The 23,529-nt window shown below is 38.9% G+C and overlaps 1 protein-coding gene across 3 annotated transcripts in view; it reads left to right on the forward strand.

Annotated features, from left to right (window-relative positions):
- Nucleotides 1-23,529, forward strand: part of SHANK2 (SH3 and multiple ankyrin repeat domains 2) — a 300,961-nt gene that overhangs the window by 48,297 nt on the left and 229,135 nt on the right. For 2 of the 3 annotated variants that reach the window (XM_051622537.1, XM_051622538.1), the window contains exon 10: nucleotides 11,849-11,899. The exons of the other annotated variant lie outside the window; for it this stretch is intronic. In XM_051622537.1, coding sequence (XP_051478497.1) covers nucleotides 11,849-11,899 — 51 coding nt within the window. The remainder of the gene's footprint in view (nucleotides 1-11,848; nucleotides 11,900-23,529) is intronic. 3 annotated transcript variants of the gene reach the window in all.

Consider the following 23,529-nt stretch of genomic DNA (forward strand, 5'->3'; position numbering starts at 1 on the left):
GTTGCTGCTGCTCCATTTATATCTCAATCTCCTGGGCTGTGTCTGATCTGACAGTCTCTCCCTCAGAGTTCAGGATAAGCTCTCTATTTTTACAGTCAAGGTTTGCTCACAGTGTGGAAGGTGTCTTCAGAGCAAACACTTTCCAAATATTTGAATCAGATCTTAGGATATTGGGTGAAATTCCCAGGAAGTCAACGGCCGTTGAAAGGTCTTGAACCTTTTGTCATTCCCTTTCTATTTTAATGAACTGGTACTTGGAGCTATGAAGATGATGATGGCTTCTTTTGTTTCATTGCCAGATGTCCACTTCTTTGACCAAAAAAATGTTTTAGATGGTTTTTCTGTAGTTTGCAGTTCTAAGGGCAGGTGAATCAGAAGGATGTCTTGTTTACTGGTTTCCATGGTTCTCTCCAGTCACAAGTGGCCATCTTAAAGGATGTGTATGTTGTTTGTTACAGTAACTGCTTTTTTTAAGGATATCAAAGAAGGAATTGCTTTGGAGTTACCTGGCCTTGTGTGTTTTCAGGAATAGTGGAAACTGTAAATTATTTCTAAACATTATAAGACAGAATTTATGGATGGCAGATGTTGTTAAGGGATGACAATTTCAATATCAAGTTACCAATTAGATAAAGTTTTATTTACGAGCCTGTCTAAAATTATTTTTGCATTTGGGCATAAATATCAATATTAAGAAACTGGTTATGGAACAAGCTTATTGTTTTGCACCTCTTTGGAGCATCTCTCTCTGTTCATTCCCTGGTACATGGATGGACATCTTCCATCTGGACAGCTGCAAGTACCAGACCAGGCTGTGTAGGTTCCTCTGCCCAGGGCAGTGTAGTTTCTGGTGTGCCATAAGACAGTTTTCTCAGTGAATCTCTGTTCTGTTTTGATTTTAGTTCTCTTTATCCTTTCTGTTTTTGTCTTGATAATTTCATATGCAGGTTTTGAAGTCAAAAGGCTATTTTATGCTTTATTTTCTATGTAACGTTGCTGAAAAGATTGTTTGGTTTTTCATAAAAGACAGAATTATGATACCATCTTGATTCAGATGAGGTTGCAGAGTAAATATTACCCAGCAGAGTGTCTATAATTGGGTGAAATCCATGCTGAATGAAAAGAACAAAAGCTTTATTGAATTGAAGAGGCAGGAAGATTTACAGAGTTAAGATTGTATTTATTTTTATGTGTGTAGGACTGTCTCTGGTTTTCTGTTAATTAAATATTTCTGTGAACTCCATTAGACTAGGACTTCAGTATCCCAGTAAAGAAACCATCTTCAAACTATGAACGTAGTTATTTGGCTTTCAGAAATATGGAAACCATGAAAATAAAATGCTCAGATTTTATTCCTCCTCCTAAAGTGCTCTTACAAAAAAAACCCAAACAAAAACAACCATTAGTTGATAAATTTTAATTCTCTCTGTTTAATCTTATGTATTATAGCATTTTCAACTTGGGAAACTGGCTCTTCTATCTCCTTGGAACATCTGAGATAGCAAAATTCAACTTTAATTCCACAATGTGTTTTCAGTTGTAAACGTGCCTTATCATATCCATAATTTAGCACAAATAATTTATTTATCCTGAAGAAATTATTTGTTGTCCTGTAAAAAGCCTTCCAAGTGCAGACTGTCAGCCTGCTGCTTTGTCCTTTGAGTCTCTCCTTCCTTTTTGTTTTGTTCTGTTTTTCTTTTTTGTTGTTGTTGTTTGGGGTTTTTTTTTGTGTGTTTTTTTTTTTTAAACTGGCACCCAGCCTCTACAGTCCTGGCATTTCTGGGGTTGCAAGCACCAAGGTACTGGTATGTTTTGCTTCAGGGATTTTAGCAGACTAAAATTAAGGTTTTCATGTGTGTTACTTGTCCTCTTCCTGCATGTTTCAGCTATCACAGGATCACAGAATCTTAGGGGTTGCAAGGGACCTTGAAAGATCACCCAGGCAAACCCCTCTGCCAGGGCAGGACCACCACAGAATCCAGGGCAGATCACTCAGAAGAGCATCCAGATGGGTCTTGAAAGTGTCCAGAGAAGGAGACTCCACAGCCTCTCTGGGCAGCCTGTCCTGGGGCTCTGTCACCCTCACAGTAAAGAAGTTCTTCCTCATGTTGAGGTGGGACTTCCTGTGCTCAAGTTTGAGTCCATTGCCCCTTGTCCTATCACGGGGCACAACTGAAAAGAAATTGTCCCTTCCTACTTGACCTTCAGATATTTATAGACATCAATAAGATCCCCTCTCAGTCTTGTCTTCTCTAGACTAAACAGCCCTAGGACTCTCAGCCTTTTCTCATCAGTTCCAGTCCCTTAATCATCCTCGTAGCCTCTGTTGGACTCTCTCAAATAAATCCCTGTCCCTCTTGAACTTCTGGGACCCCAGAACCTATGTGGGTCCTGCAGAGAATGAAGGTACCTGTAGTCCTTATCCCACAGGGACATGCTGTATTTCAGCTCACTCTTTGCCTTCAGAAGGAAACACAATCCCCCCTGCTTGTCCGTGTAGCACTTTGTCCAGATGTCTGGTGTCACACCTTGCAAGAAATCAAAGGATACCCTGAGACGGCAGAAATTTTTGTTTTAGGTCAAATTTTTCTTTACCCTTCTTTTGAGGGCTAAGCTTTTTATTTTGGGTCAAAACATGGCTTATCTTGCCACCTTCATTAACACTCTTGAGAATGCCAGGTGCTAAAAGAGCTCTATTTTTGCTGTGCAGATCAAGTGTGTCTAGTTTCTTGTGGCCTATTTTTACATATTTCTTCATTCCATGCCTAGGAAAAGCTGTGAAGGGAACAAAGAGATTGCAAATAGCCAGAGAAAACTGCTATGATTTTATTACAGGAAAATAAAGGGGAGGATATATCTGTGAGATTCCATTTCTGAGAGGGCATGGAAAGAAAATTAAAGGCAGGAAGTGATGCATATAAACACAAATAAAATAAACAGTGGAATGGTACATTTAGTTAGCTATATTTCATCAGTCAATTGACTATTTCCAGATAATTCTGTGAAAAATGCTTTCAGGCTTTTGAATAAAGGATTCTCCAGTACCAGTGGCCCAGAAATTGTCTCCCTTATCCACGGATATTCCAGGGATTCCTATTTAGCATTCAGTATTAAGCAATTATCCACAGAAAGTGAGGAGGTGCTTAGGAACCTGTTGGCTCTTTCTCCCCAGAGGAGGAGACATATGATCTACTAGGGCTATGTATCCAAACCCAGGGGTCCCCTGTCTTTTAAAGACAACTGGCTGGGCTGTAGGGAGCTTGGAGGGAGGAAAGGAGATGTCTATCCCTTATGCAGAAGCCACCAGCCAACAGGGACTGGGACACTGCCCTGGCTGCAAAGCGCAAGGACTGGGATCTTGCTCTGCCATAGTTGATGTACAGATGATAATCATGGGATGAAACCAAGAAATCAAATCACTTATGATAACTTGCAGTGTAGCAGGAAGGCAAGAAAAAGTCCCTAAGACTAAGCTAACCAGACTGCTTCAGTCCTCCCCATGGATCCTTTGGACTTTTGGTCACTCTTCTTGTCGCCTAAACTCTCTGTGGTTGATCCACAAATGGATTGAGTACAAGGTGTGGTTGTGGTTGAGTATAAGGAACTGAGTGCCCAGGTCAGTGCTCTCTACACGTCTTAGTGTTGTGTTTGCCTTTTCTACAGCACTGTGACTGCAGGTGTATCCATGCCTATCGAAGGCAGTACCAGAGGTTTTCTACTTGTGCTCAGAGTCAGCAACTGGGAAATCACTTACACTGGAAGACATAGATCTAAGTTTTGTGGTGAACCATGTTTCACATCAGAAAGCCTCCAAGGGAGCAGGTTGCTCTTGTAGCTTTATGCTGTACTAATGACTTCATACAGCATCAGTCTGGCTTGAGGAATCATTATCATCATGGAATGGCTGGGGTTTGAAGGGACCTTAATGATCATCTAGCTCCAAACCCCCTTGCATGGGCAGGGACATGTCCCACTAGACCAGGCTGCTCCAAGCCCCATCCAACCTGCCCTTCAACACTTCCAGGGATGGGGCAGCCACAGCTTCTCTGGGCAACCTGTTCCAGTGTCTCACCACCCTCATGGTGAAGAATTTCTTCCTCATGTCTAAGCTAAGTCTCCCCTCTTCCAGTTTGGAACAAGCTCCTTTGTCTGCCCCAGCAATGCACCTTCACTTTGTGATCTGCTGCAGCATCCAGAGCCTTTTCTTCTGCACCACTCCCAAGTACTCATTTTCTGTATTGGATTTGTCTAACTGCTAATTCCACCTAAAATAAGGATTTTATAATTTTTTAGCTGATTACATCTTGTCTGTTTTAGATCACTTCTCCATTTAATGGTGATTGCTTTCCTGTTTCTTTCCTTCGTTGTCACCTTTCCTCATTTTCTTTTGCTTTTGTCAGCACCAGCTTTTCAGTTCTGTACTGCTCCTCTGTGCTCAATCAGTTCTTTTCCATGGTCATTCAACTGCTATTCCCTTATAAGATATTTCTGAGGAAATTGTAGCAATTTCTACACTTTGACTTTTCCTTTTCCCCAGCAATTCTGTCTGAAACTCTACAATTATTTGGATAAGGAAAATACTTCCCTTGCCCCTTGTCCTAAACATGAGCAAGGATGAACTTCAGACAATTTGCTGACCTTTTTCAGAGCCTGACTGATGCAAAGCTAAAGCTCTCCTGGTTTATTGTGCCTACTGTATGTTCAGCCTGGAATGGCCGTGGAATGGCAGAAAGCTCACAAGGTGTCTCAAGGTGATACAGGAGATAGTTGAGCTTCCAGTTTGGTGAGTACTGTGGTGTCTGACATCCTGCACTGTCACTACTGGCAGATCTGGCCTTGCTTTGTGACAGCAGTGGATTAATAGTTTAACCCCCCTCCAAGAAAAGCCTTCATTAGGACAAACAAGAAATGACAAGCACTTGTAAAAGATATTATTTGTTTTAGATTAGATCCATGAATTTCCATGTCTTACAAGTTCTGCGACATTTGGTTTGGAGTTTAGGAATTAAAAATAGCTAAAAGTGATCCCAAGAGCCTGCTGCCACTCTTCCTTTCTAATCTCTACTTTGGACAGGGTATTTATTTTCTTTTGACCCACTAGTGTAACAATATTTATTCAGACATCTTCATAAGCAACAGATGCATGTTCTTACATATGAAGTTAACCAAGAGAGACAAAAAAATGTAAAGAACTTCTAAGACACTGTATATTTCAACAAAATGAGAGCAAACTTAGCTAGATGCCTAATATAGCAAATATTTTGGATTTTTAACACAGGATTATATTTTCCTCCCTAGGGTAACTGATGTAGTAATGGTTTTACACTTGTTTTTTTCATTGCTGTCTTGGTTGTACATAGTGGAAGAACAGTTTCTTAGGATGCTTGAATGGAGAAGAGTTTCCCTTTCCTCATCTCTGTTTACAAAATCTAAAGCACTGGAGGAGGTTTCTCTCCACATGCCTGTGCTGAAGAATTTTATTTTAATTTTTACTTAGTTTTTTTAGATAAGGGAAGGTAGCATTGAGTCAAAATCCCTGTGGACTAACAGTGCTTGTCATGCTTCTGTGGAGTAGAGGTTATTGCCTTAGAAAGTACATAATTTTTATGCAATTAAGGGTCATTTTTGGCCTGTCCAGAGATTTGGAGTGAGTAGTACTTACTAAGAACTTTTTTATTATGTGGTGGCATTAATTCTAGGACATGCCAAATAGATGTTGGGATGTATTCATTAATTTTATTTTCTTATTTCTATGAAAAAAGCAGTTTGTTCTGTGCCAGCTGATGGGGGAAGTTTTTCTGGTGTCTAAACTCTGTTATGCAAGTGACAAATCATGTTCTGCATTAAAGAAGTGTAAATCTGGATAAAATCCACATAAATCATTACAGATTTAGGCTAGTGCCTTATCTTAGGGTGTGTTTGAGTTCCCTCTTGGAGAAGAAAAAATGACAACATCTCTTAAAGTCTGTTTTCTGGCAGCTGGTGGACTGTGTCCTGTAGAATCAAGAAGTATCTATGCAGATTAAAAAAATCTCCTTTTCCTCTGATTTGTCTTCTAAGCAACTTACATAGTAAGTTGGGAGTAAAGAGCTGTTTAAAACTCAAGATTCCCTATTTGGTTGTATTTAGTATTTGGTAACAGCATGTTCCTGCCATACAATGATAAAACTGGAATGTACTTCTGATAACCCAGTGCTTCTACTGATCCAGTGCAAATTAAAATCTAAAATTAATTGATTACTGCTGGGTTCATGTGCAATAGCTGTGATGCTGCTTTCTGAACTAGTAAGTAAAATAGCATAAATTTTGTATCTGGCTTTTATAGATTACACCAGCATATGGCTTAGACACTTTGTTACCATCCCTCACTCAACAGGCTCTAATTTTAGAATGTCCTTTCCTGGTTACAGCTGAATTGTTTTTGTCATATCCTTCCTTTTTCTTTTTCTTTTTTTTTTGAGAAAAGTAAAGGGTGGGGGGTTGTTTGTTTTTTTTTGTTTGCAGTGTTTTAATAGTCATGCTCAAGTCCATTAAGCTTTGTGGAAAGTAGAATGAAATAGGAAAACAATGAGTCATTAAAATACACATTGTGAAGGATTAAATTCTCTCTTCTGGTTGAATTGCTTCCAGGCAATATGGAAAAGTCAGCCAAGTATCATGTCATGTTAAAGAAGTCTCAGAATTTTGGCAAGTTTTTGCTACTTTTTTCCTGGGTAAACTCTCCCAAAATTTGCCTTTGGGAATGCCAAAGTCATCTCTGCTACATGAGGTGTGTCTGGAAGGGACTGGATAAGCAGGGCATGGTGATACTGGGTGGCACTGGTGTAGGATTGAGTTGTTTGACCATCAGTGGTAAAATCAGGGTGAGTTCCTTGACTCGTATGTGAGCCCTTGTCACCCAAGACCAGCCTTGTACCAAGGGGTTACAGTGAGCAGAGCTGTTTAAAGAGGTGGAATATTCAAGTCCAGAATTTATTTTGTGGGCTATCAGGGTAGGACACAGATAAACTCCTTAGGGATCTTTATTAAATAAACACGAGTCTATGACTTAACTTCCTTATACAGATCTGTAGGTGCAGAATCACAAGAAATGTTTCTATTCAGGACACTCTACCTATATACTCTGACCATTTTTGGTTCATGATAGAGCCCTTACATTTATAGTAATCTCCTAAAAGCTACAGGGTGTCCTTTTCAAATGGCTTTCATATTTCTGTGGTAAATAACATTTTATAAGTTACATCCGAGGTGGCAAGATGCAAACAGAATGTTGAAAATTATAAAATCCAGATCAGTTGCTCAACTTCTTGGATCAGTAGATGAAGAATATGAGCATGTACTGTTAAGATTTACACATGTATAAAATAAAGCCATTAGGGCCTATCTTTGTTTGTTTGTTTGTTTTCCTGCAAATATGTAGAAAAAACAGTGCAATTTAGCAGTGATGCCAAAGAAGCTTGAAATCAAAACACTATTTCTGTTTCCTGCTACTTCATATTTTCTCTTTTAACACATAAGGATTTGGGATAAGGCCTATATAGTTTATATGAGAAGAGAGATTCCAGTTCTGAAGTATTTGGTAAAATATTTGGGTGCATATTTCATCTCTTTTTTTCTAGAATGCTGCTGCTTTGTACCTGAGGTCAGCAATAGGAGCACAGGAGATCTTAATTAGTCAACCTAAATGAATAATCAGTTTAATTAGGCATCTTGAGTATATGTGTATGATATGCTAGTGACAGAAGGTAATGTATTTTAAAGGAATACTTTAAAATCTCAACGGATCTTGAATTTAGGGTTTATTTTTGGCAAAGAAATATCTCTAAACAGGGTGAGGAAAGTTCAATACAGCTTTATAGTGACCACGTCCTGTTTGAGGTGTGTAGGACCCTGAGAACCAGAGGCTGACATTCTTTGAGGATGTGTTTGTGCTTGGCCTCCCTGGGGGGAAGTCCAGATCTCTCCCTCCATGGAAATCTTCAAGAAGTAGAGTTTTGGTCTGGATTATGTGAACACCAAAAATGTCTTGGTAATTTCCCTACAGTGAGAATCTAACCCTCTTCTCACTGACTTGAGGTCCTGTTTCCTTGGCCAAGTGGTATGTTTTTCATGACAGTATCACATCAATGCAGAGTAGTTGTCACATTCCAGAGGTTACTCCAGATCTAAAAGAGCCAATTTAACAGAAAATCCATGAAGAGAAACACAACTAGAGGAAAATGAGCTGTTGCTGTAGTGTTTGGTGTCAGTAGTTCTTTCAACCATGTAGAAATTATGTATGTGAATATCCCTAAGACATGAAAGAAATTCTTACTGAGACAATTTTCATCTGGAATTTTAGGTGGAAATGTTTATTGTTCTGATTTTCTTCTTTGTCAACAGCATATTGTTGTACCTGGAATATCAGACATTTAGGAGGTTTTTTAAATTTATGTTGGTCTTATGCTTTCTGACAGTCAACTATATATGACTGCAAAAATATGTGACCTTAATGGAATTTTTTTGCCACCCAGAGTGAAGCAAATTTGATTTTTATATTCATTATTTTTACACTTTCTAATTTTATGGTCAAGGTTTTCTGTTGTCATTTTTCATTCTGTAATTTCATGAGAACAGGTCTGACATGACCAACAGAATTTTTAGGTTCAACCAATTGTTGAAAGAAATCAGTAGTTGATTAAATCCATTTTTTAAATTTTTTTTTTTTCCTGTCTTGTCTGAAAGCTGAACATCAATTCCCATTGTGTTGAGAAGTATTTTGCTGGGTACAATATGTGGGGAAAACCTGTACTGCCTCAAAACAAACACTGTTCTTAAAACCAGAAGGGTTAAAGCTATGAAATTGTGATAACATTAATGTATGTATTTTGCACCTGTGTGAGTGTGCATCCATTATAATTAATTCAGGCACGTGGAAATACTTTGTGATTTAAGGTTTATGTAGATTTCAGGGAAAATTTGTCCAGGGTAAGTTGTGTAAACTTGCAAAAATCATGCATGCCTCTGCTGTTCACATTAGCTTCTAAGTAGTAGTGTTTAACAACTTAATGGTTAACTGGGCTTTAAGTTTCTCACTGAGACTTAAACATTAATTTGTTGTTTCTGATCTTAGGGTTTATTGTTATATATTCCTACAGATCATAAATTAATTGTTAAAAACAAACTGTTATAAATGGTGTAAAGTAATTCCTGTTGAATCTCACTCTTGAAGAGGAAGATGGTGACAACAATAACTTCTTTCCTCATTGGAAAAAGTTTTACATAACTTCTAATTTGTTTCTGTGCTTCACTATTGTGTGTCTGAAGATTGTTAGATAAAGAATGAATGAAACTGTAGTAAAAACAGGCTTTTGATAATTTTTTGAAGAAGATCAGATTTCCTCAACTGTGTGCCAAAGAACCACCTTTATTGACAGCGTGGGAATCTGTTTAAGTCAAGTAAAGCATTTCAAAGCATGGGCAGGGGTTGGTGCTTTTGCCAGCCCTGGAGAATTAGGCCCATTTGCAGGTTGGGCTGCACCAACCACCTGCCAGGATTTGTGTGGCTCCTGCAGGAGTTCCCAGGCTTGCAGTGTGGAGGAGTGTCGGGAGCTCGGAGCAGGTTATGAATGATTCTCATTCTTAGCTGCTTTCCCTTAATTTGCATTTGATTCTGAGCTGCTTAACCACTGGTAGATTATTTCCATTTTCCGGGTGAATAATGCATGAGGGTGTATAAGTAGATGTTCCTTGGCTGAGTGGGCTGCAGATGAAAAGTGTCATCTCCCCTGCAGCATTAATGTGCATTTTTTTTCCCCTCAGGTTAAAGCTGTAGAGAACCTAGATAAGCTTTTTTTGGGATAACTCCTACAAATGCCAAAATATTGGCAACATTTTCTTCTCCTTTTCCATTTGACTACCTGTTATTACAATGAAAAAGTCAGTTGCCAATTTTCCACGACAAGCTTATTTTCCTTGGGACTCCCCTTCAAGTTCTCAATGTTACATTGTTGTACCTCCTGCTTTATCCTCCTGAGAACTATCAACAATATGGATATTTTTATTCTGTTTTTTCTTCCACTAAAATTAATTTGTTTTACCAACTGATTCCTTTTGCACCTCCTTCTTACTCTTTAACATGTCCCAAAGGGATAATCAGAGCATCCTTTCCTCCACAAGCAGCCTTGAGGCACAGATACATCCAATTCTTATGTATAATTTTTGCAGTGTTTCATGTGGGTGGATTTAAATGCATTGAATACTGCAATAATTGAAGCAACATTTAAACCCATCTATGATTGACTTAGGAAAAAAACCTCTTCAAATTTTTCTCTTATTAATTTACTAAGGGGCTGTTGAGTCTCTTAATGCACACTCAGTGCCTGGGGCAGGTAGATCTTTTCTCCTTTCTCAAAGGATATCAAAGGATATTTGAAAATATCCTTTTACATTCCAGAATGCTAGAAAATTAAAGCACAGCCATGGTTCTTGTTTGCCTGTGGTTAGGCTTATAATTATCTCTTCATGATCATAATATGATCCCTAAGCCATGAAAACCCTGAAACTTCTGTCATGGGCCACTCTGAACAAGATATTTAACTGGAATGATCAAATGTGAAATGTGGAAGCTTCCAGGGACATATTTGAGATATCAAATAGTGTGGAAAAATGGTGTTTGATATGAGTCCTGGGGGAGTGTGACTAGAAAGGACTTCTTAAAATACATAATCATGCTACGTGAACAGAACAGTCATAAAATGCAACTCTTCCAGACTACCCAAATGTAACAATATCCCTTGAATTTACAGGCGTCTAGATGTAAACTGTAGGTAATTGTATTTTTAAATAATGTTTTTCAACTAAACTTAGTCTGACATTTCGTAAGATAAAAGATTGAAAGCCTGTGAAATTGTAGAGGTTGTGTAGTAAAAAAGGCATGAGTTTAAACAAGTTGTGCAAGTGTTTAAAAAGCAGATACAGTTTAAGAGCTAAGATAGTAGAATCCCGTGAGAATTCAAAACCTCGATCCTGTGAGTATTTTGGGAGCTTTTAACGTTATCTATTTGAGGTAGAGATGCTGAAAATGACAGAGAAAATACATGACAGAAATGCAAATTCTGAAAAGGGCTCAGTTTTTACTAGTATCAGGTTGTACAATATCTCAAAATACAGCCAAAGAATAATAGAGAGGAAGAAAAGAGAAAAAAGTCTGTTGAGAATCATAGAATCATAGACCATCTTGGGTTGGAAGGGACCTCTAAAGGTCATTTAGTCAGGAACATCTCCAACTAGAACAGATTGCATCACAGAAGATGTGATTTAAATTTGAAATAATTACAAAATGTGCCCTGAAAGCCACTTCCCAGGAAGAGAAGTGATCTTGTGATGGTGATTCTGTGGTTCCAGTGCTACTGGGGCAGGGAGGGGAGTGTTGATTGTGTCTTGGCCACCCCTACAGAAAGTGGTCCCTGACTTTCAGATGTGCAGTTCCACACACTGCAGCTAAAGCAGTCTACCTCATTGTTCCAGGTGTATTGCTAAGATGTTCCAGTCTTCCAAACCCTGTGACACCTTCCTTTGCCATCCTTAATCAAGTTTAACATTAATCATTACTTTCCATTACCCCGTTATCATTTCTTCGTTTCACTTGCGAAGTGGCAGGGGCAGCAGAGTAGGAGAAACTGACAGAAACTCAAATTTGCTTCTTCATCTCCTCTAAACCTTGATTTTGCTCATTTTCCATTTTCAAATCATGCCATCAGAAGAGCTTCACTTTCATACACTTCTGCTTTTAAATACTCCCCATAAAATCAAATTCTGACACCTGATTTCTTTTTGATGTTGCCTTCATTCCTTCCCCTTCCCAAAGGAACCTGCATCCCATATCCAACTAGAAGTCCCCGGAATCTGTTGCTGGCAGGTAAGGGTTAAAACATGGTAATTTTTCTGTTTGGGGCAATAGTAGAAAGTCCTGATTTTGGTGCTCTTATTCCCAGCGAGGGAAAATCACCAAGACACAGGTATTTTAGGAACTTAGCTTTCCCATAAGGAAAGGGTTCACAGACCTGTATTCTGTTGTCTGGAGCTTAAGTTACTGGCAATGAAAGAGGGTCTCTGTTAGAGATTTTGGACTCCAAATGACTCTCAACTCCACAGAACATTGCAAAGAAGGATAGAATAGAGGAAGCTGTTTTAGTGCAAGATGCTATTCATTGTGACTAATAGAATAACCTGCTTATCCTACATCCATATATATGAAATAATACATCTAAAGCATCTAAATGCTATATGACCCCAGTCAGTTTGTCTAACACAATGCCAGGGGCTGTACTTTCTTGAGCTGTTTAAGACTAACACCTTCTTTTTAAAAAAAATAAATGAGCACTGGGTATTTCTATTGTCAAGGACCAATAATGCAGTTCTACACCTCATCTCACAAGTGACATTTCAGCAAGGATTCTGCTTACAGGTAGCCTGCTCTACCTGGTCCTACCTACTTGTATTTCCTGGGAAAGCCAGGAAAGGTGCAGCAGAAAAATGGCAGCTTTGGTTAGAAACCTTATGCATTGAAAAAGGTTTTACAATATGGACCAAATTAGTAATTGAAGAATGTAAGCTGTCAGAACAATGGATTGAAAGAGAGACTAATATGCATCAAGTTTATTTTTCAACTACAGATTAATGTATTCATTGCAATAAATGGGGTGGTTTCCCCACAAATAGTTCTCAGTGGACTTCCATCAACTTTAAAGTGTCATCCACTTAATTTTGATGCACTGTTTTCTGTCTTAAAACACAGAGATTTTAGTTTTTTCTCAGATATAATAAATAGGTTACAAGTGATATATACATATTTCTATGAATACAGATATTTATTTTTAAAGGTTCTTCTGAGAGAATGGTTATTGCTTAATGCATACTTATATTTTACTTTACATTAGTGTGTTGGCATTTTAATGTGGTTTGCAATTCAGTCATTAATGGGAAGACCCCAAATTTCATCAAACAATGTAGGCTGGAATTTGATTGAAGTATTATAAGTACTCAAATAGCTGCTTTTTTTATTATTATTTTTTTTTATTAAAAGCCAGTGGAATTTGGGCACAGAGGTCCTTTTGAACATCCTAACTTTGAATTGAGACAATGGCCTTGAGGCTACCCTGAGGTGTCTGTGGAAGCCATGCAGAATTCCAGGGACCCTGCCAAGTAGGAGAAAGGTTGTAGGAGAAAGTAGGAGAATAAGCTGAGATTTACCATCTTTATTGATGTTAAATATTTATCAAGATCAGTTTAGACAAGAGAAGTTTAGCTGAAGAGTTCCTGTAGTGTCCCTACAGCAAGTCCACTTGTCTGTGGACAAGTGTACATACATCTGAGTATCTGCAAATCCATTTTTTGAGATGTGGTGAATGATAGAAGCCATTCTGAAGCCATGAAGTCTCAAAACTTGAAAGAAAATGTTTCAAATACCTTAATAAAAGAAACACAAATCTTAGGTTTCTTACTGTTCTTAACATTATAAAAATAAAGCAAATGTGAAACATACTTCATTGTTCCTTCAGATATCTTTGCCTCTTCTGTCACTTTAACTGCACTATATCTCTTCGTGGATCTGAGTTTCAGAAATTAGTGAGACTAATAAGTTGGTGCTGAATCAAAGGAAGACTTTTCAGAATTTAAATTTTGGATCAACAAAAGCCACATTCAAAGTCAACCAATACTTTTACCTTCATGAGTGTCAGATAGTTTTCTTTAAAAAGAAATGGTGCTGTTGCACGGGGTGTTTTGGAGGAATAAATTACATGGGATAGCCTTTGTATTACAGCAGAATTTGCCTTTCTTGTGGAGATAATTTGAAGAGAAGTCACTCAGACTTTGTTCAGTTAGAACAAATGTGATTACTATCAGTTATCACTGTTATGTCTCAAAGGAAAAAAAAGACTTTAGTATGTAGTTACACGTTGCTACAAGAGAATTGTCAGGATGTAGATTCGGTTGGATTGATGAAGATGTAGCTGCAGTACTGATAGGGCTGACAGCTTTTGAGTTTGCCTTTGCAACATTGACCCACTTAGTGCTGGTCAGAAATTTCCAATAACACTTTTTTTTCTTTTTTAATTCTGGAGGTGAGTTCATGATCGGTGAAATCAAAATTTTTAAGAAAACATTTCGGTTTGGTGAGCCTCTGAAATGTTGTGCAGTGGCTGTTCTGCTGTGGCCAGGGTAGGAAGATGTTTATCTGTGCCTGGAGACTTGGCAGTGACCCTCCCATCTCCCACCATCACTTGCTCATAGTTCCCCTTAGTCCTGTCTTCTCCAGCCAGGTACATTTTCAAGTGTACCTGATGTTAGTTCAGCCAAAGTGGTGGTTTGATGTGCTGTAATGGGAATGATTTAAGGCTTTTTTCCTTGAGCCTTAGCTAAAATATGGGAATTTTTCATTAGATTTTGTTTTTCTTGGCTGGAAGTTTTAATGTAGGGGCTTTGGAGATTTTTAAATGTTTTTCTTCAAACTGTGGTTACATCTAGGATTACAGGTTGTCAGAATCAAATTGTGCCTGCATCTTCTACCATGGTTACTGCCTTTGTAATGAAATGTATGGTTGTACTCTGTTCTGTTGTTAGTAGAAGTTGGAAATTATCTTGAGGACTGCTTAGTTTTATGGCGTTTTCTGTTCTTGTCAGAATCTGCTGTGACAATTGCTTAACAAGGAGCTGAAGTGTCATTGGTTCCTAATTCTGCTCCATCTTTACCTGATAAAATGTTCGTAAACCCAGAGTATGGGAAATCATCTTAATATCTATAGCAAAGGCACTGAGTTCTGTTCTAATTCTTAAAGCTATGAATGTGCAACTGAAGGGAAATTTATAGAAAGTATTTTTGGAATTTACACTAACTATTGAAAACAGAGATGCCCACATGGGTTGCAAAACCATTAAGCAACACTAATCTTGCTTCCATTAGTTTATATCTCTTTAGCAGCTTTGAGCTGATCTGGACTTAAGGGATGGTGTATCTGTTCTCTAAGCCCAACAAGCTCTTACATTGGTCCTCCCTGATTCAGGAGGCACAGAGAAAGTGTGACTGAAGTGTCCCCATCACCCAAACACCCCCAGCTGATGGAATGAGATTCCTGTTGGGGAGCTCTTCTTTAATTAGTGCAGCTTTGAGTCAGCCCTCAAATGAAGGAGCACAAAACTTGCCCCAACTCAGTTCTGTGCAGTTCTTTTCAGTGCTCAGATGACAAAACAATCTTAATAAATTAAAGAAGAAAGGGGAGCCTTTCAGAAGCTGATGATGGTGCAGTTTCATAACGAAGGGTTTGAGCAGCTCGAACCACTGAGGCTAGATCCTCACAGATCCTACTCAGTTCTTGAAAGCAAGTGACCACTTTCCAGCACCAGCTCCAAAGCTGTTGGCTGCTGTCTGTATTTGTAGAGGCTTCTCACTTCTGTGAGAGGGAGGTTACATCAGGACACATCTTTTGATATCCTATGACATTGTGCAGTGCACCCATCACATTGCATCATCATTGCAATAAATGCTGCTCAGATCATGTCTTTTCCTCACATTAAAGCTTAATGACAAAAAATTGAAATTGTACAATGAGAGCAAATGGGTTCCTACCAGGTTTCTTGGTGTGTTTTCTAAAGGGAAGGTAAATAGAGATAGAAGCATTTCATCTGGGCTGAAATCAGCAACCTTAATGAACAGTTATGAAAATTCAAAGCTTCACCCTTTGTCATCTCCTCAAAGTTTTATTTTTCAAAACGTAGCTGGAGAGATTGGATTTGCTGAAGATCTGGTGTAGTCGAATCTATCTTTCCAGCTTCCTCTCTTCCTGCAGCTTTTCATGTGGGTGTTTGCATCCTGTTTAGCCTTCCATATCCCAGGCTTTTCCAGTTTCCCCTGGAAGAATTTTTCACATTCCAGTCCCCTTCATTGTCAACATTGAAATGAGTACATTTTGGTGTCATGAAGGTATATGATTGCCAAACTAAAGTAAAAAAAAAAAAAAAAAAATTGGATCTCTTCTTTCATCATAGTTCTTTTATACTTGAATGGAGACAATATTCAGACCAGCACCCAAGCTCTCAGATGATTATAGTAAGTCATAGGGTGGTACCAGCTCTGCTTCTATTGTTGCTTTTGTGGTTTTTTTGCCATCATTTTGGTGGCATCCTACTACATTGCTTACTTCTCTCCTCACTTTTGCTGCTGTGTAATCCCCATAGGGAACTCCAGCAGTGAATTGCACAGTCAAATGGCATCAGTAAGTTATTTATAATAGTTATAGTTGCTTCAGTGTGGTTTAATAATTAAAAAACCTTTTTAAGAAAAAGCCAGCTCCACAGAGACCTTTGGTGAAGTACTGAGAGCCCTTGTTTGAGAACTGGTGGCTTTGGCCAACACCTCTAAAGTTTCTGGATTTCCATGGAATTGTCAGCTGCCAGTTACAGGAACATCCTCTCAAGCTGCTTATAGTCCCTGGTGTCTTATTTACTTTCCTTTTGCTCAGCAAATTCAAACTGAAATTATCATTGCACATTCAGATCATGAAAACAGCCTCTCTCTCTTCTTTCCATTGCTCTCTTTTAGATAATTGTTTAATAATGTAAATGAACTTAATAACTTGAATCTATTGCTTTAAATAAGCAATATCTTATTGACAAATGCAGGCTTTTTCTATAACATGTGAAATGCTCTCTCTCTGTACTTGCACATGCACATATTTATACAGTTAGAAAAGCCTATGGCTGGTGTTTTATTTTCCACATAAATAGCTATAAATCCCAGTGAAGCCCAGAGTAAATGGTGATGTTAGTTTTAGATTGCAAACAGCTTCATTCAGGAAACCATACAGAGAGAGGTATTGCCTAAGGATGTAAAAATTACTTGATTTTCCCTGAGAAAACAAAGTGGTTGCTATGGGACAGCAACTGATCTAATGATGGCTTTTCACAGATCTGTGCTACTGGACAGAATTAGAATATTCAAACAAACCACAGTGGGCAAGAATGTTGTGTTGTTGGTTGTTTTGGTTTTGTTTTTTTCCAGGAGATATTTTCAAAAGATTTTTCTTAGTGTAGCTCACGATGCTTTCAAGAAAAATAAAGCAGCAGGTAATTTTCTGTAGGGTACAATGTAGTTGTTTTTTTATTTCCAGTCCTCCTGGAATGCTGTGCAAAGGAAACAATTGTTTATTCAAGCTAACTTTTAAATACCTCAGAAGAGCAATGCAGTCCTTTTCAGTGTGGAGTGATGATCTCTTAAGGTGTTGCCTAGTACAAATAATGGGGTTTTCTTTTGTGTGAGTGGCAATGTAATTAAAAATCGAAGCAAAAAGTGAAAGTTATACTGTGAACTTAATCATAATCCTCTTAAGTGGTATTTTTAAATGAGGGAAGCATTTCAATACTGATGTTTGAAATGGTGCTGCCCCAGTTCTGAAAGTGCCTCAGCACCTTCAACCAACTAACCAGAATTGTTGACTCCAGTGCAGTGGGGCTGTCAGGGGGCTTGTCTGGCTGTGTGAAATGCAGTGGGATCCATCACAAACCTTCTCATTACCTACCTCACCCCATCCTGCATGTGTAGAAGCTACAGTCCTGTCTCTTCCCTTTCTCTTGTCCCATGGGATTTCCCATGAGACAGCAGGATTCAACAGCCCCTGCTCCTCCCTCTTACAGAGGCTTCTCCAAGTGAACCTATGTGGAGATTGGTAAAACCAATTTAAGTATAATTAAACACTGTGTGACTACAGGCATAAATCACTAGATCTTTACAGGTTCTTGATGCCTAATGATGTGGAAAGGTAGATTTTTTGAGATGTTTCTTGAGCTGCTGGTTTGCGTGTGCCCCATTGAAGCATATATTTCAGAACTCAATTAAATGGACCTAGAAAAGATGGTTAATGGTAAAACCACCATCCCTCAGCAGCATTTGCTCTAGTCTTTCACTGTCTGGAGCAGTGACAACCTGGCATACCCAGAAAGAGTGGAGAGACTTCTCAGGTGGATCTACATGGAATACTTGGAGCAAAGGATGGCTGGTTAGCTCTAGGTCACGTTTGCCCTGCCAGACCTTCCTGACTCTTCAAAAATGACAGCCTGAACCACGTTCCCTTTTGTTCTTTGTCCTGGGAATATGCAGCAGAAATGCCTGAGTCCAACAGCGTCTGCTGAATGTTGTGCTTCCTGCACTCAAGTACCTGTGTTACTTATTTGTACTCTTAAAAATAAATAATTTAATGTTCTTCCCAGCCTATTAATGAACACTAATTTTTAGTGTCTTTAGATAGCAATGAGTAAGTTCCTTCCTAAGACTTAATAAATTGGTCCTTTCTTCAATGAAACAAAAATTAATGTTGTTTTATAATATTTATTTTCATACCTTTCATAACTTTACCCCCTTGACAAGCTTGAGGACTTTAGAGCTCTTGGTTCTCCAAGGAAATTTCAGCTGCAGTCATGCCTGAAATTCCCACTAGCTACATGTGGCTGCCTGAATGCCTGCAAGAACTGCTGCTTTAGATGATCCTGCTTTTGACATGGATAGCTAAGAATATGATGGTGCAATGTGACTAGCATTCTTGTGTCTTCTCAGGTTCCCTGCATGCAGTAGCAAGTTAGGGAAGGTTTCTGCTAATTAAAAGCTCTTTCTGAATGTGCCTTGTTTTTACAAGTTATTGAAATCAGCAGACCATGGAGGGAGACATTTTGCCACTGAGAGAGGTTGTGATTTCTTTCCTTAGTGTGTGTTTGTACCTCTATTTATTCACAAATACCTGTGCTTATTGCCATTTATATTAATTTCTCCTTTGTTTTGCTTTCCTAGCTCATTTTCCTAAATTTTCCATAGTGTTCAAAATTATTCCCAACATTTTGTCCCATAATAATCCTTAGGTTCCTGTTTCATGATTTCATCTGTCACAGTCTCCTTTCTCCTGTTCATTCCTTGCAGGCACTTCTGGAGCTGCAATGTTGTTTTCTGCCAGCCAGTTTCCTGAACTTACTTCTTACCCTTATATGCTTATGGGATCTATTTATCACTACTAATCAAGTCTCTAGACCCTGGGGTTTTTTTCTCTCCTCTTTTTTCTTCCTGTGTTGCAGGTCTTTTCTTCCCAGTGCTCCCTCTTGGTGAAGATGTGTTTCTTACCTGGCATTAACAGTTGTGTCTTGGGGGGTGGGGGCTCTGTCACTGACTCTAGGCAACACCTGCACTAGGTAGGTATTGAAAATGCAGAATATTGATAGATATAAAGTATCAATGTTGTAAAAGCCAAGCGAGTGATTATCACCCACAGAACTTTAGTTAGCAGGTAGGTGCTTTTTTCCCCTCTTCCTTTTTTTTTTTTTCTTTTCCTGTAAAGGAAAGTGACAGAACAGATAAGAAAAATCAATTGAATTTACAGGAAAAGCTTTTGCCAGTCATAATGGTGCATAGCAACAATACCCCTGACAGGCCAACCCTTCTAGGAGCACAGATGAAGGTTAAAATCAATTGGTGAGGCTTAATTAGTGAGATTTTAAAATAAAACCCACATTGAGACAGAGAAGGTGATGATAAGGAAAGAGCATCTGTATTTTGTTTGTAATGTTTGCCACCACCAACATGCATTTTCAGAAAAGGCTATCTAGTCATTAGTGATCATAAATTTGCATATAATCTCTTCTAAAAAAAAAACCCTAACAAACTTTAAATGTTAAGCATCTTGATCATGTAAGCTGAGGAAAGTACTAATTAAAAGAAAACCCTGCTCATTCTTTTAGCTACTGGACCAGTGGAGCACTCGTTTAAAATGAGGTTCCTGGTTAATATTTTGAATCTTAGCTATTGAAATGTTGATGAGGATTGAATAAAGGCATGGAAGGCTCACTGGGTTGTTCTTCTGGAGGAGCTGGACCCTGCAGAGCACAATGCACGGTGATTTCTGTGTTCAGTTGTGAAATTTTTCACCTTTGCTACACAGATTATTCCTCTCCCTTAGCGGGATTAAGAAGCAACTTGATTTTCTGTGTTTATGTTGCTGAGTCTAGGCTGCACTAGGATGCAGGGTGACAGCAGAGGTGGGGATAAACTGCAGTGCTCAGTACAGCCCTCAGACTGAAGTGTGCCTTGGCATCAGGAGAGGCTGTGGAGAGCTGCTTTCCAGTTTCCCTGACTGGTGTGAGCCAGGGCTGCACCCCGTTTGCTTTTCCCAGTTCTGTGCTTAGAAAAATCCATGAACTATATTCAGAAAATGGTAGAAAGACAGGAGAAATACTTTTGAGTGTCTTCTGTGCCTTCACTCTGTTTTATCCTGTGTTTACCCTACATGTGTCCATTCTACTGCTCTGTCTGGCAGGCACAAATGTTCCTGTATTTCTTGGCTGAAATTCTGACCCCACTGGAGTCCATAGTGAAAGATAAGCCACCTTGACTGGGATTTGAACAACTTTTCATGCTTTCCATTTATTCATTACTTGCCAACCTGTCAAGTAAGAGGTGTCCCTCTTCCATGTCAAAACTCCATCACCCTGTGGATGGTATAGGAGCTTGCTCGGAGAATTTACCTTCCTACATAAATGATTCTCAATTACTTACTGCATTTTAATTACTTACTGTATTGCTTTTGGTTGCTCTGTGGTTTGTTGAAACTTTGTTAAACTGGTGTCTGGTATTGAGAAACTGAATTAAGATTTGGAAAGAGGAACTGTAGGAATTGCACCTTACTCTTTGGTGCACTGTGCAAAATCCCGCTGCTTTCTTGTTGCTAGAGGACACAACATGTACTTTTCCTGAGTTATTGAGTCCTGTGATTCCTAAGCACCTTCAAGCAGTAGTCCAGTTTCATTTTCTCCATTGAAAATCTGTTTCAGATTGTTTTCCAGACTCGCTGGGAATCACTGGAATTTCACTGTATTTTTTTCCTAACTTCAAGGCTTTCCACTTCCATTTGTACTTTGTTTCTTGATCTCAGGTGTATTCTGTGACTCTCATTTATTTCTCCTCCTTCTTTTCTGCTGATGATTCCTTTGATATTCCTTGCAGCTTCCCAGCATAAAGGAAAGCATGGCCCTAGCCAGGGGAATTTAGGGTGAGTTCTTTCTAAATTTCTTACCAAATTCTAGACCAGGAAAAAGACATTAAGACTTTGTGGAAAATCTGTTCTTGCAGTGCTTTCCCAAACTTCATCAATTTCTGTTTATTCTTGTTCTGTTCCACCAGGCATTGGGCAGCTGAGAGAGTGGTCTTAGGCTTTCCTGACCTCCACTGGGAACACAGCATAGGGGGTGTGAATACTTTTTGACTGTGTTTCTGTCCTATGTTACACCAGAGGTGTCCTGGGGACTGTGGCCACCTCTAGGCTGTCTAGGAGCAGTGGTTCCTCAGAAGCCAAAGCTGCTGGGAGCTGCTTGCAGCGTTGCTGCACCACAAGTTCCTGATGAAACTGTGTCTAGTGTCCACTGGTGGAGCTGAGGGCTGGATCTTTCCTTCGTTTTAGGTCTCTATTACAAAAGTTAGTGAATAAACAAATATTGCAAGTGATTTCAATTCACTTTTCAACTGAAGTTTCCTAATGTAATATCTGAAATACATATTTCATGCTACCTTGTTTTATCTGTCCTGTCTTAAATATTTTTTTCTTTGGATTCATGTGTTCATGCACTCTTTTTGCTTATACAGACGTGTTTTTTTTTTCACTTAAACTTCTCATACCTGAAATTTCACCCTTGCATATCTGAGTGCAATCATCATTAAAGGAGTTTAGATGCTGCCCCTGGCTTTTTGAGAATGGGCTTTGATCTTACACCTTCTGTTATTCCTTCAATTGATCTTATTCACCTGCTCTGATTCACAAACCTATGTAAACCCATGTCCCTTTTTCATCGTCTTGTTACACAAAAGTCCTAACTCAGCTGCCACCATCTCAAAACTTCATCTGCAGGTGACATCAAGGAACAGGCTATACTGAAGTGGGGGAAAAAAAGTCTTCCCTCAACATTTTCAAACATGGTAAAATGGAAGTGACAGAGTGTGGAAACAAAAGTAGGCATGGTATTGCTAATATTACTTTAATTATTAATCCACCTCAAGAGCTCTTCAGTGAGCCAGCCTTCCTTTCTCAATGGGATTAACCACTGAGAACATTACAAACGCTGCAGACACCTACGTTTTTGTACAAAGATAACCCCCTGGTACAGCAAACACATTCTTTTTTTATCCTTTCTTATTTATACCCGCATGATTCATTAAGAGTTATTTTTGAGATGAAGAAATGTAGGCTACCAATATAATTTAAAATGCTGTTATTTTAATGAATAAGTCAGAAATGGTTTAGTTTCTTTTCACACCAAATGTCTAAATGGAGCTAAGGATAGTGAGACAATTATCAGCTTAAATTATTGGGTTTTATCTCTTAAGGATCCTGCTTGATAACATGACTTCAGAGGGAGTTTGCTCTCCTCTGTGTAGAAGGGAAGGTATTTTGAGGCTTGAATGGGTTGAATTGCATATCCACTACATCTAGCATCATAGACAATTGGAAATTTGCAGTGAGAGACTCTCTATTCAGGTAAATCAAGTGTGCATTGTCTGAAAAATGGTAAGTATGACTTAATTGGTGCTCACAGTGCAAGGTTCTCTTTGGAACTGTGGTGCTAAGAACAAATGAGGAGCTCTTTAAGATGGCTGATACTACATAGAGGGGAAAAAAGTATGGAGAGGATAGAGTGCAATGAGGGTGGTGCTAACTCCACTTGTGAGAAGCTACATCTACAATTATGTACATGTTTTTTGCTTTCCAGATTGCCAGTTAAGTCTATGGGATAGGGAGATCTTACTGGCTTCCTCTACACTCAACACCACCTCCTTATTCTCCTCTTCTGTTCTCTCCTTAAATTGTCCTCTCAGTAATTGCAGGTTCATGAGCTTCAGGAGGGCTGAAGGGTCAACATTTTAGTTCTCCTGGCATTTGGTTTGTGGCTTTGTACACCTGAACTTCAGCATGTGAAGTCTGGCTGATATTTTTGCACTGTTGTTAGACATTTGTGTGATACAACCTCCTATAAATCTTTCTCTTCTAAATGAATTACCTCATCTGCTGTTTCCTTGTCCCCCCACAACCATTCCATCATTTGCCCTTGTTGCTAATTTTATGGAACTTTGCCACGATGGGATGTCTTCTAGAAATTCTCCCTCCTGATACATTCTTAAGTGGGTTTATTTCCTGTTGGCTCTGGGTAGGAGGTGGATTATCCTTGGAGAACTGGTGATGGAAGCAGTGAAAGGCAACTAAAGCCACGAGAAGAAGGGAAAATGAAGTTGAAAAATGGCAGTGAAGGACACCAAGATTTTAGAGTTGAAAAAGAGGGAGGAGCTGGAGCTTAAAGAAGATACTGTGGATTTGTTTCTTTGCTCTTGTCTTATAATTCCTGCCTTGGGTTAACTCTCAGCTATGCGTGACTTTTTATGTCCCAGCTTGGTTTCTTCTGTTGCTTGCCCTGCAGTAAATCAGGAGTAACTGCATGTTTGAGAGGCACTTGAGCTGAGGATGGGCTGAA

The sequence above is a fragment of the Apus apus genome, chromosome 5 (assembly GCF_020740795.1).
Source record: "Apus apus isolate bApuApu2 chromosome 5, bApuApu2.pri.cur, whole genome shotgun sequence".
NCBI classification, from domain to species: Eukaryota; Metazoa; Chordata; class Aves; order Apodiformes; family Apodidae; genus Apus; species Apus apus.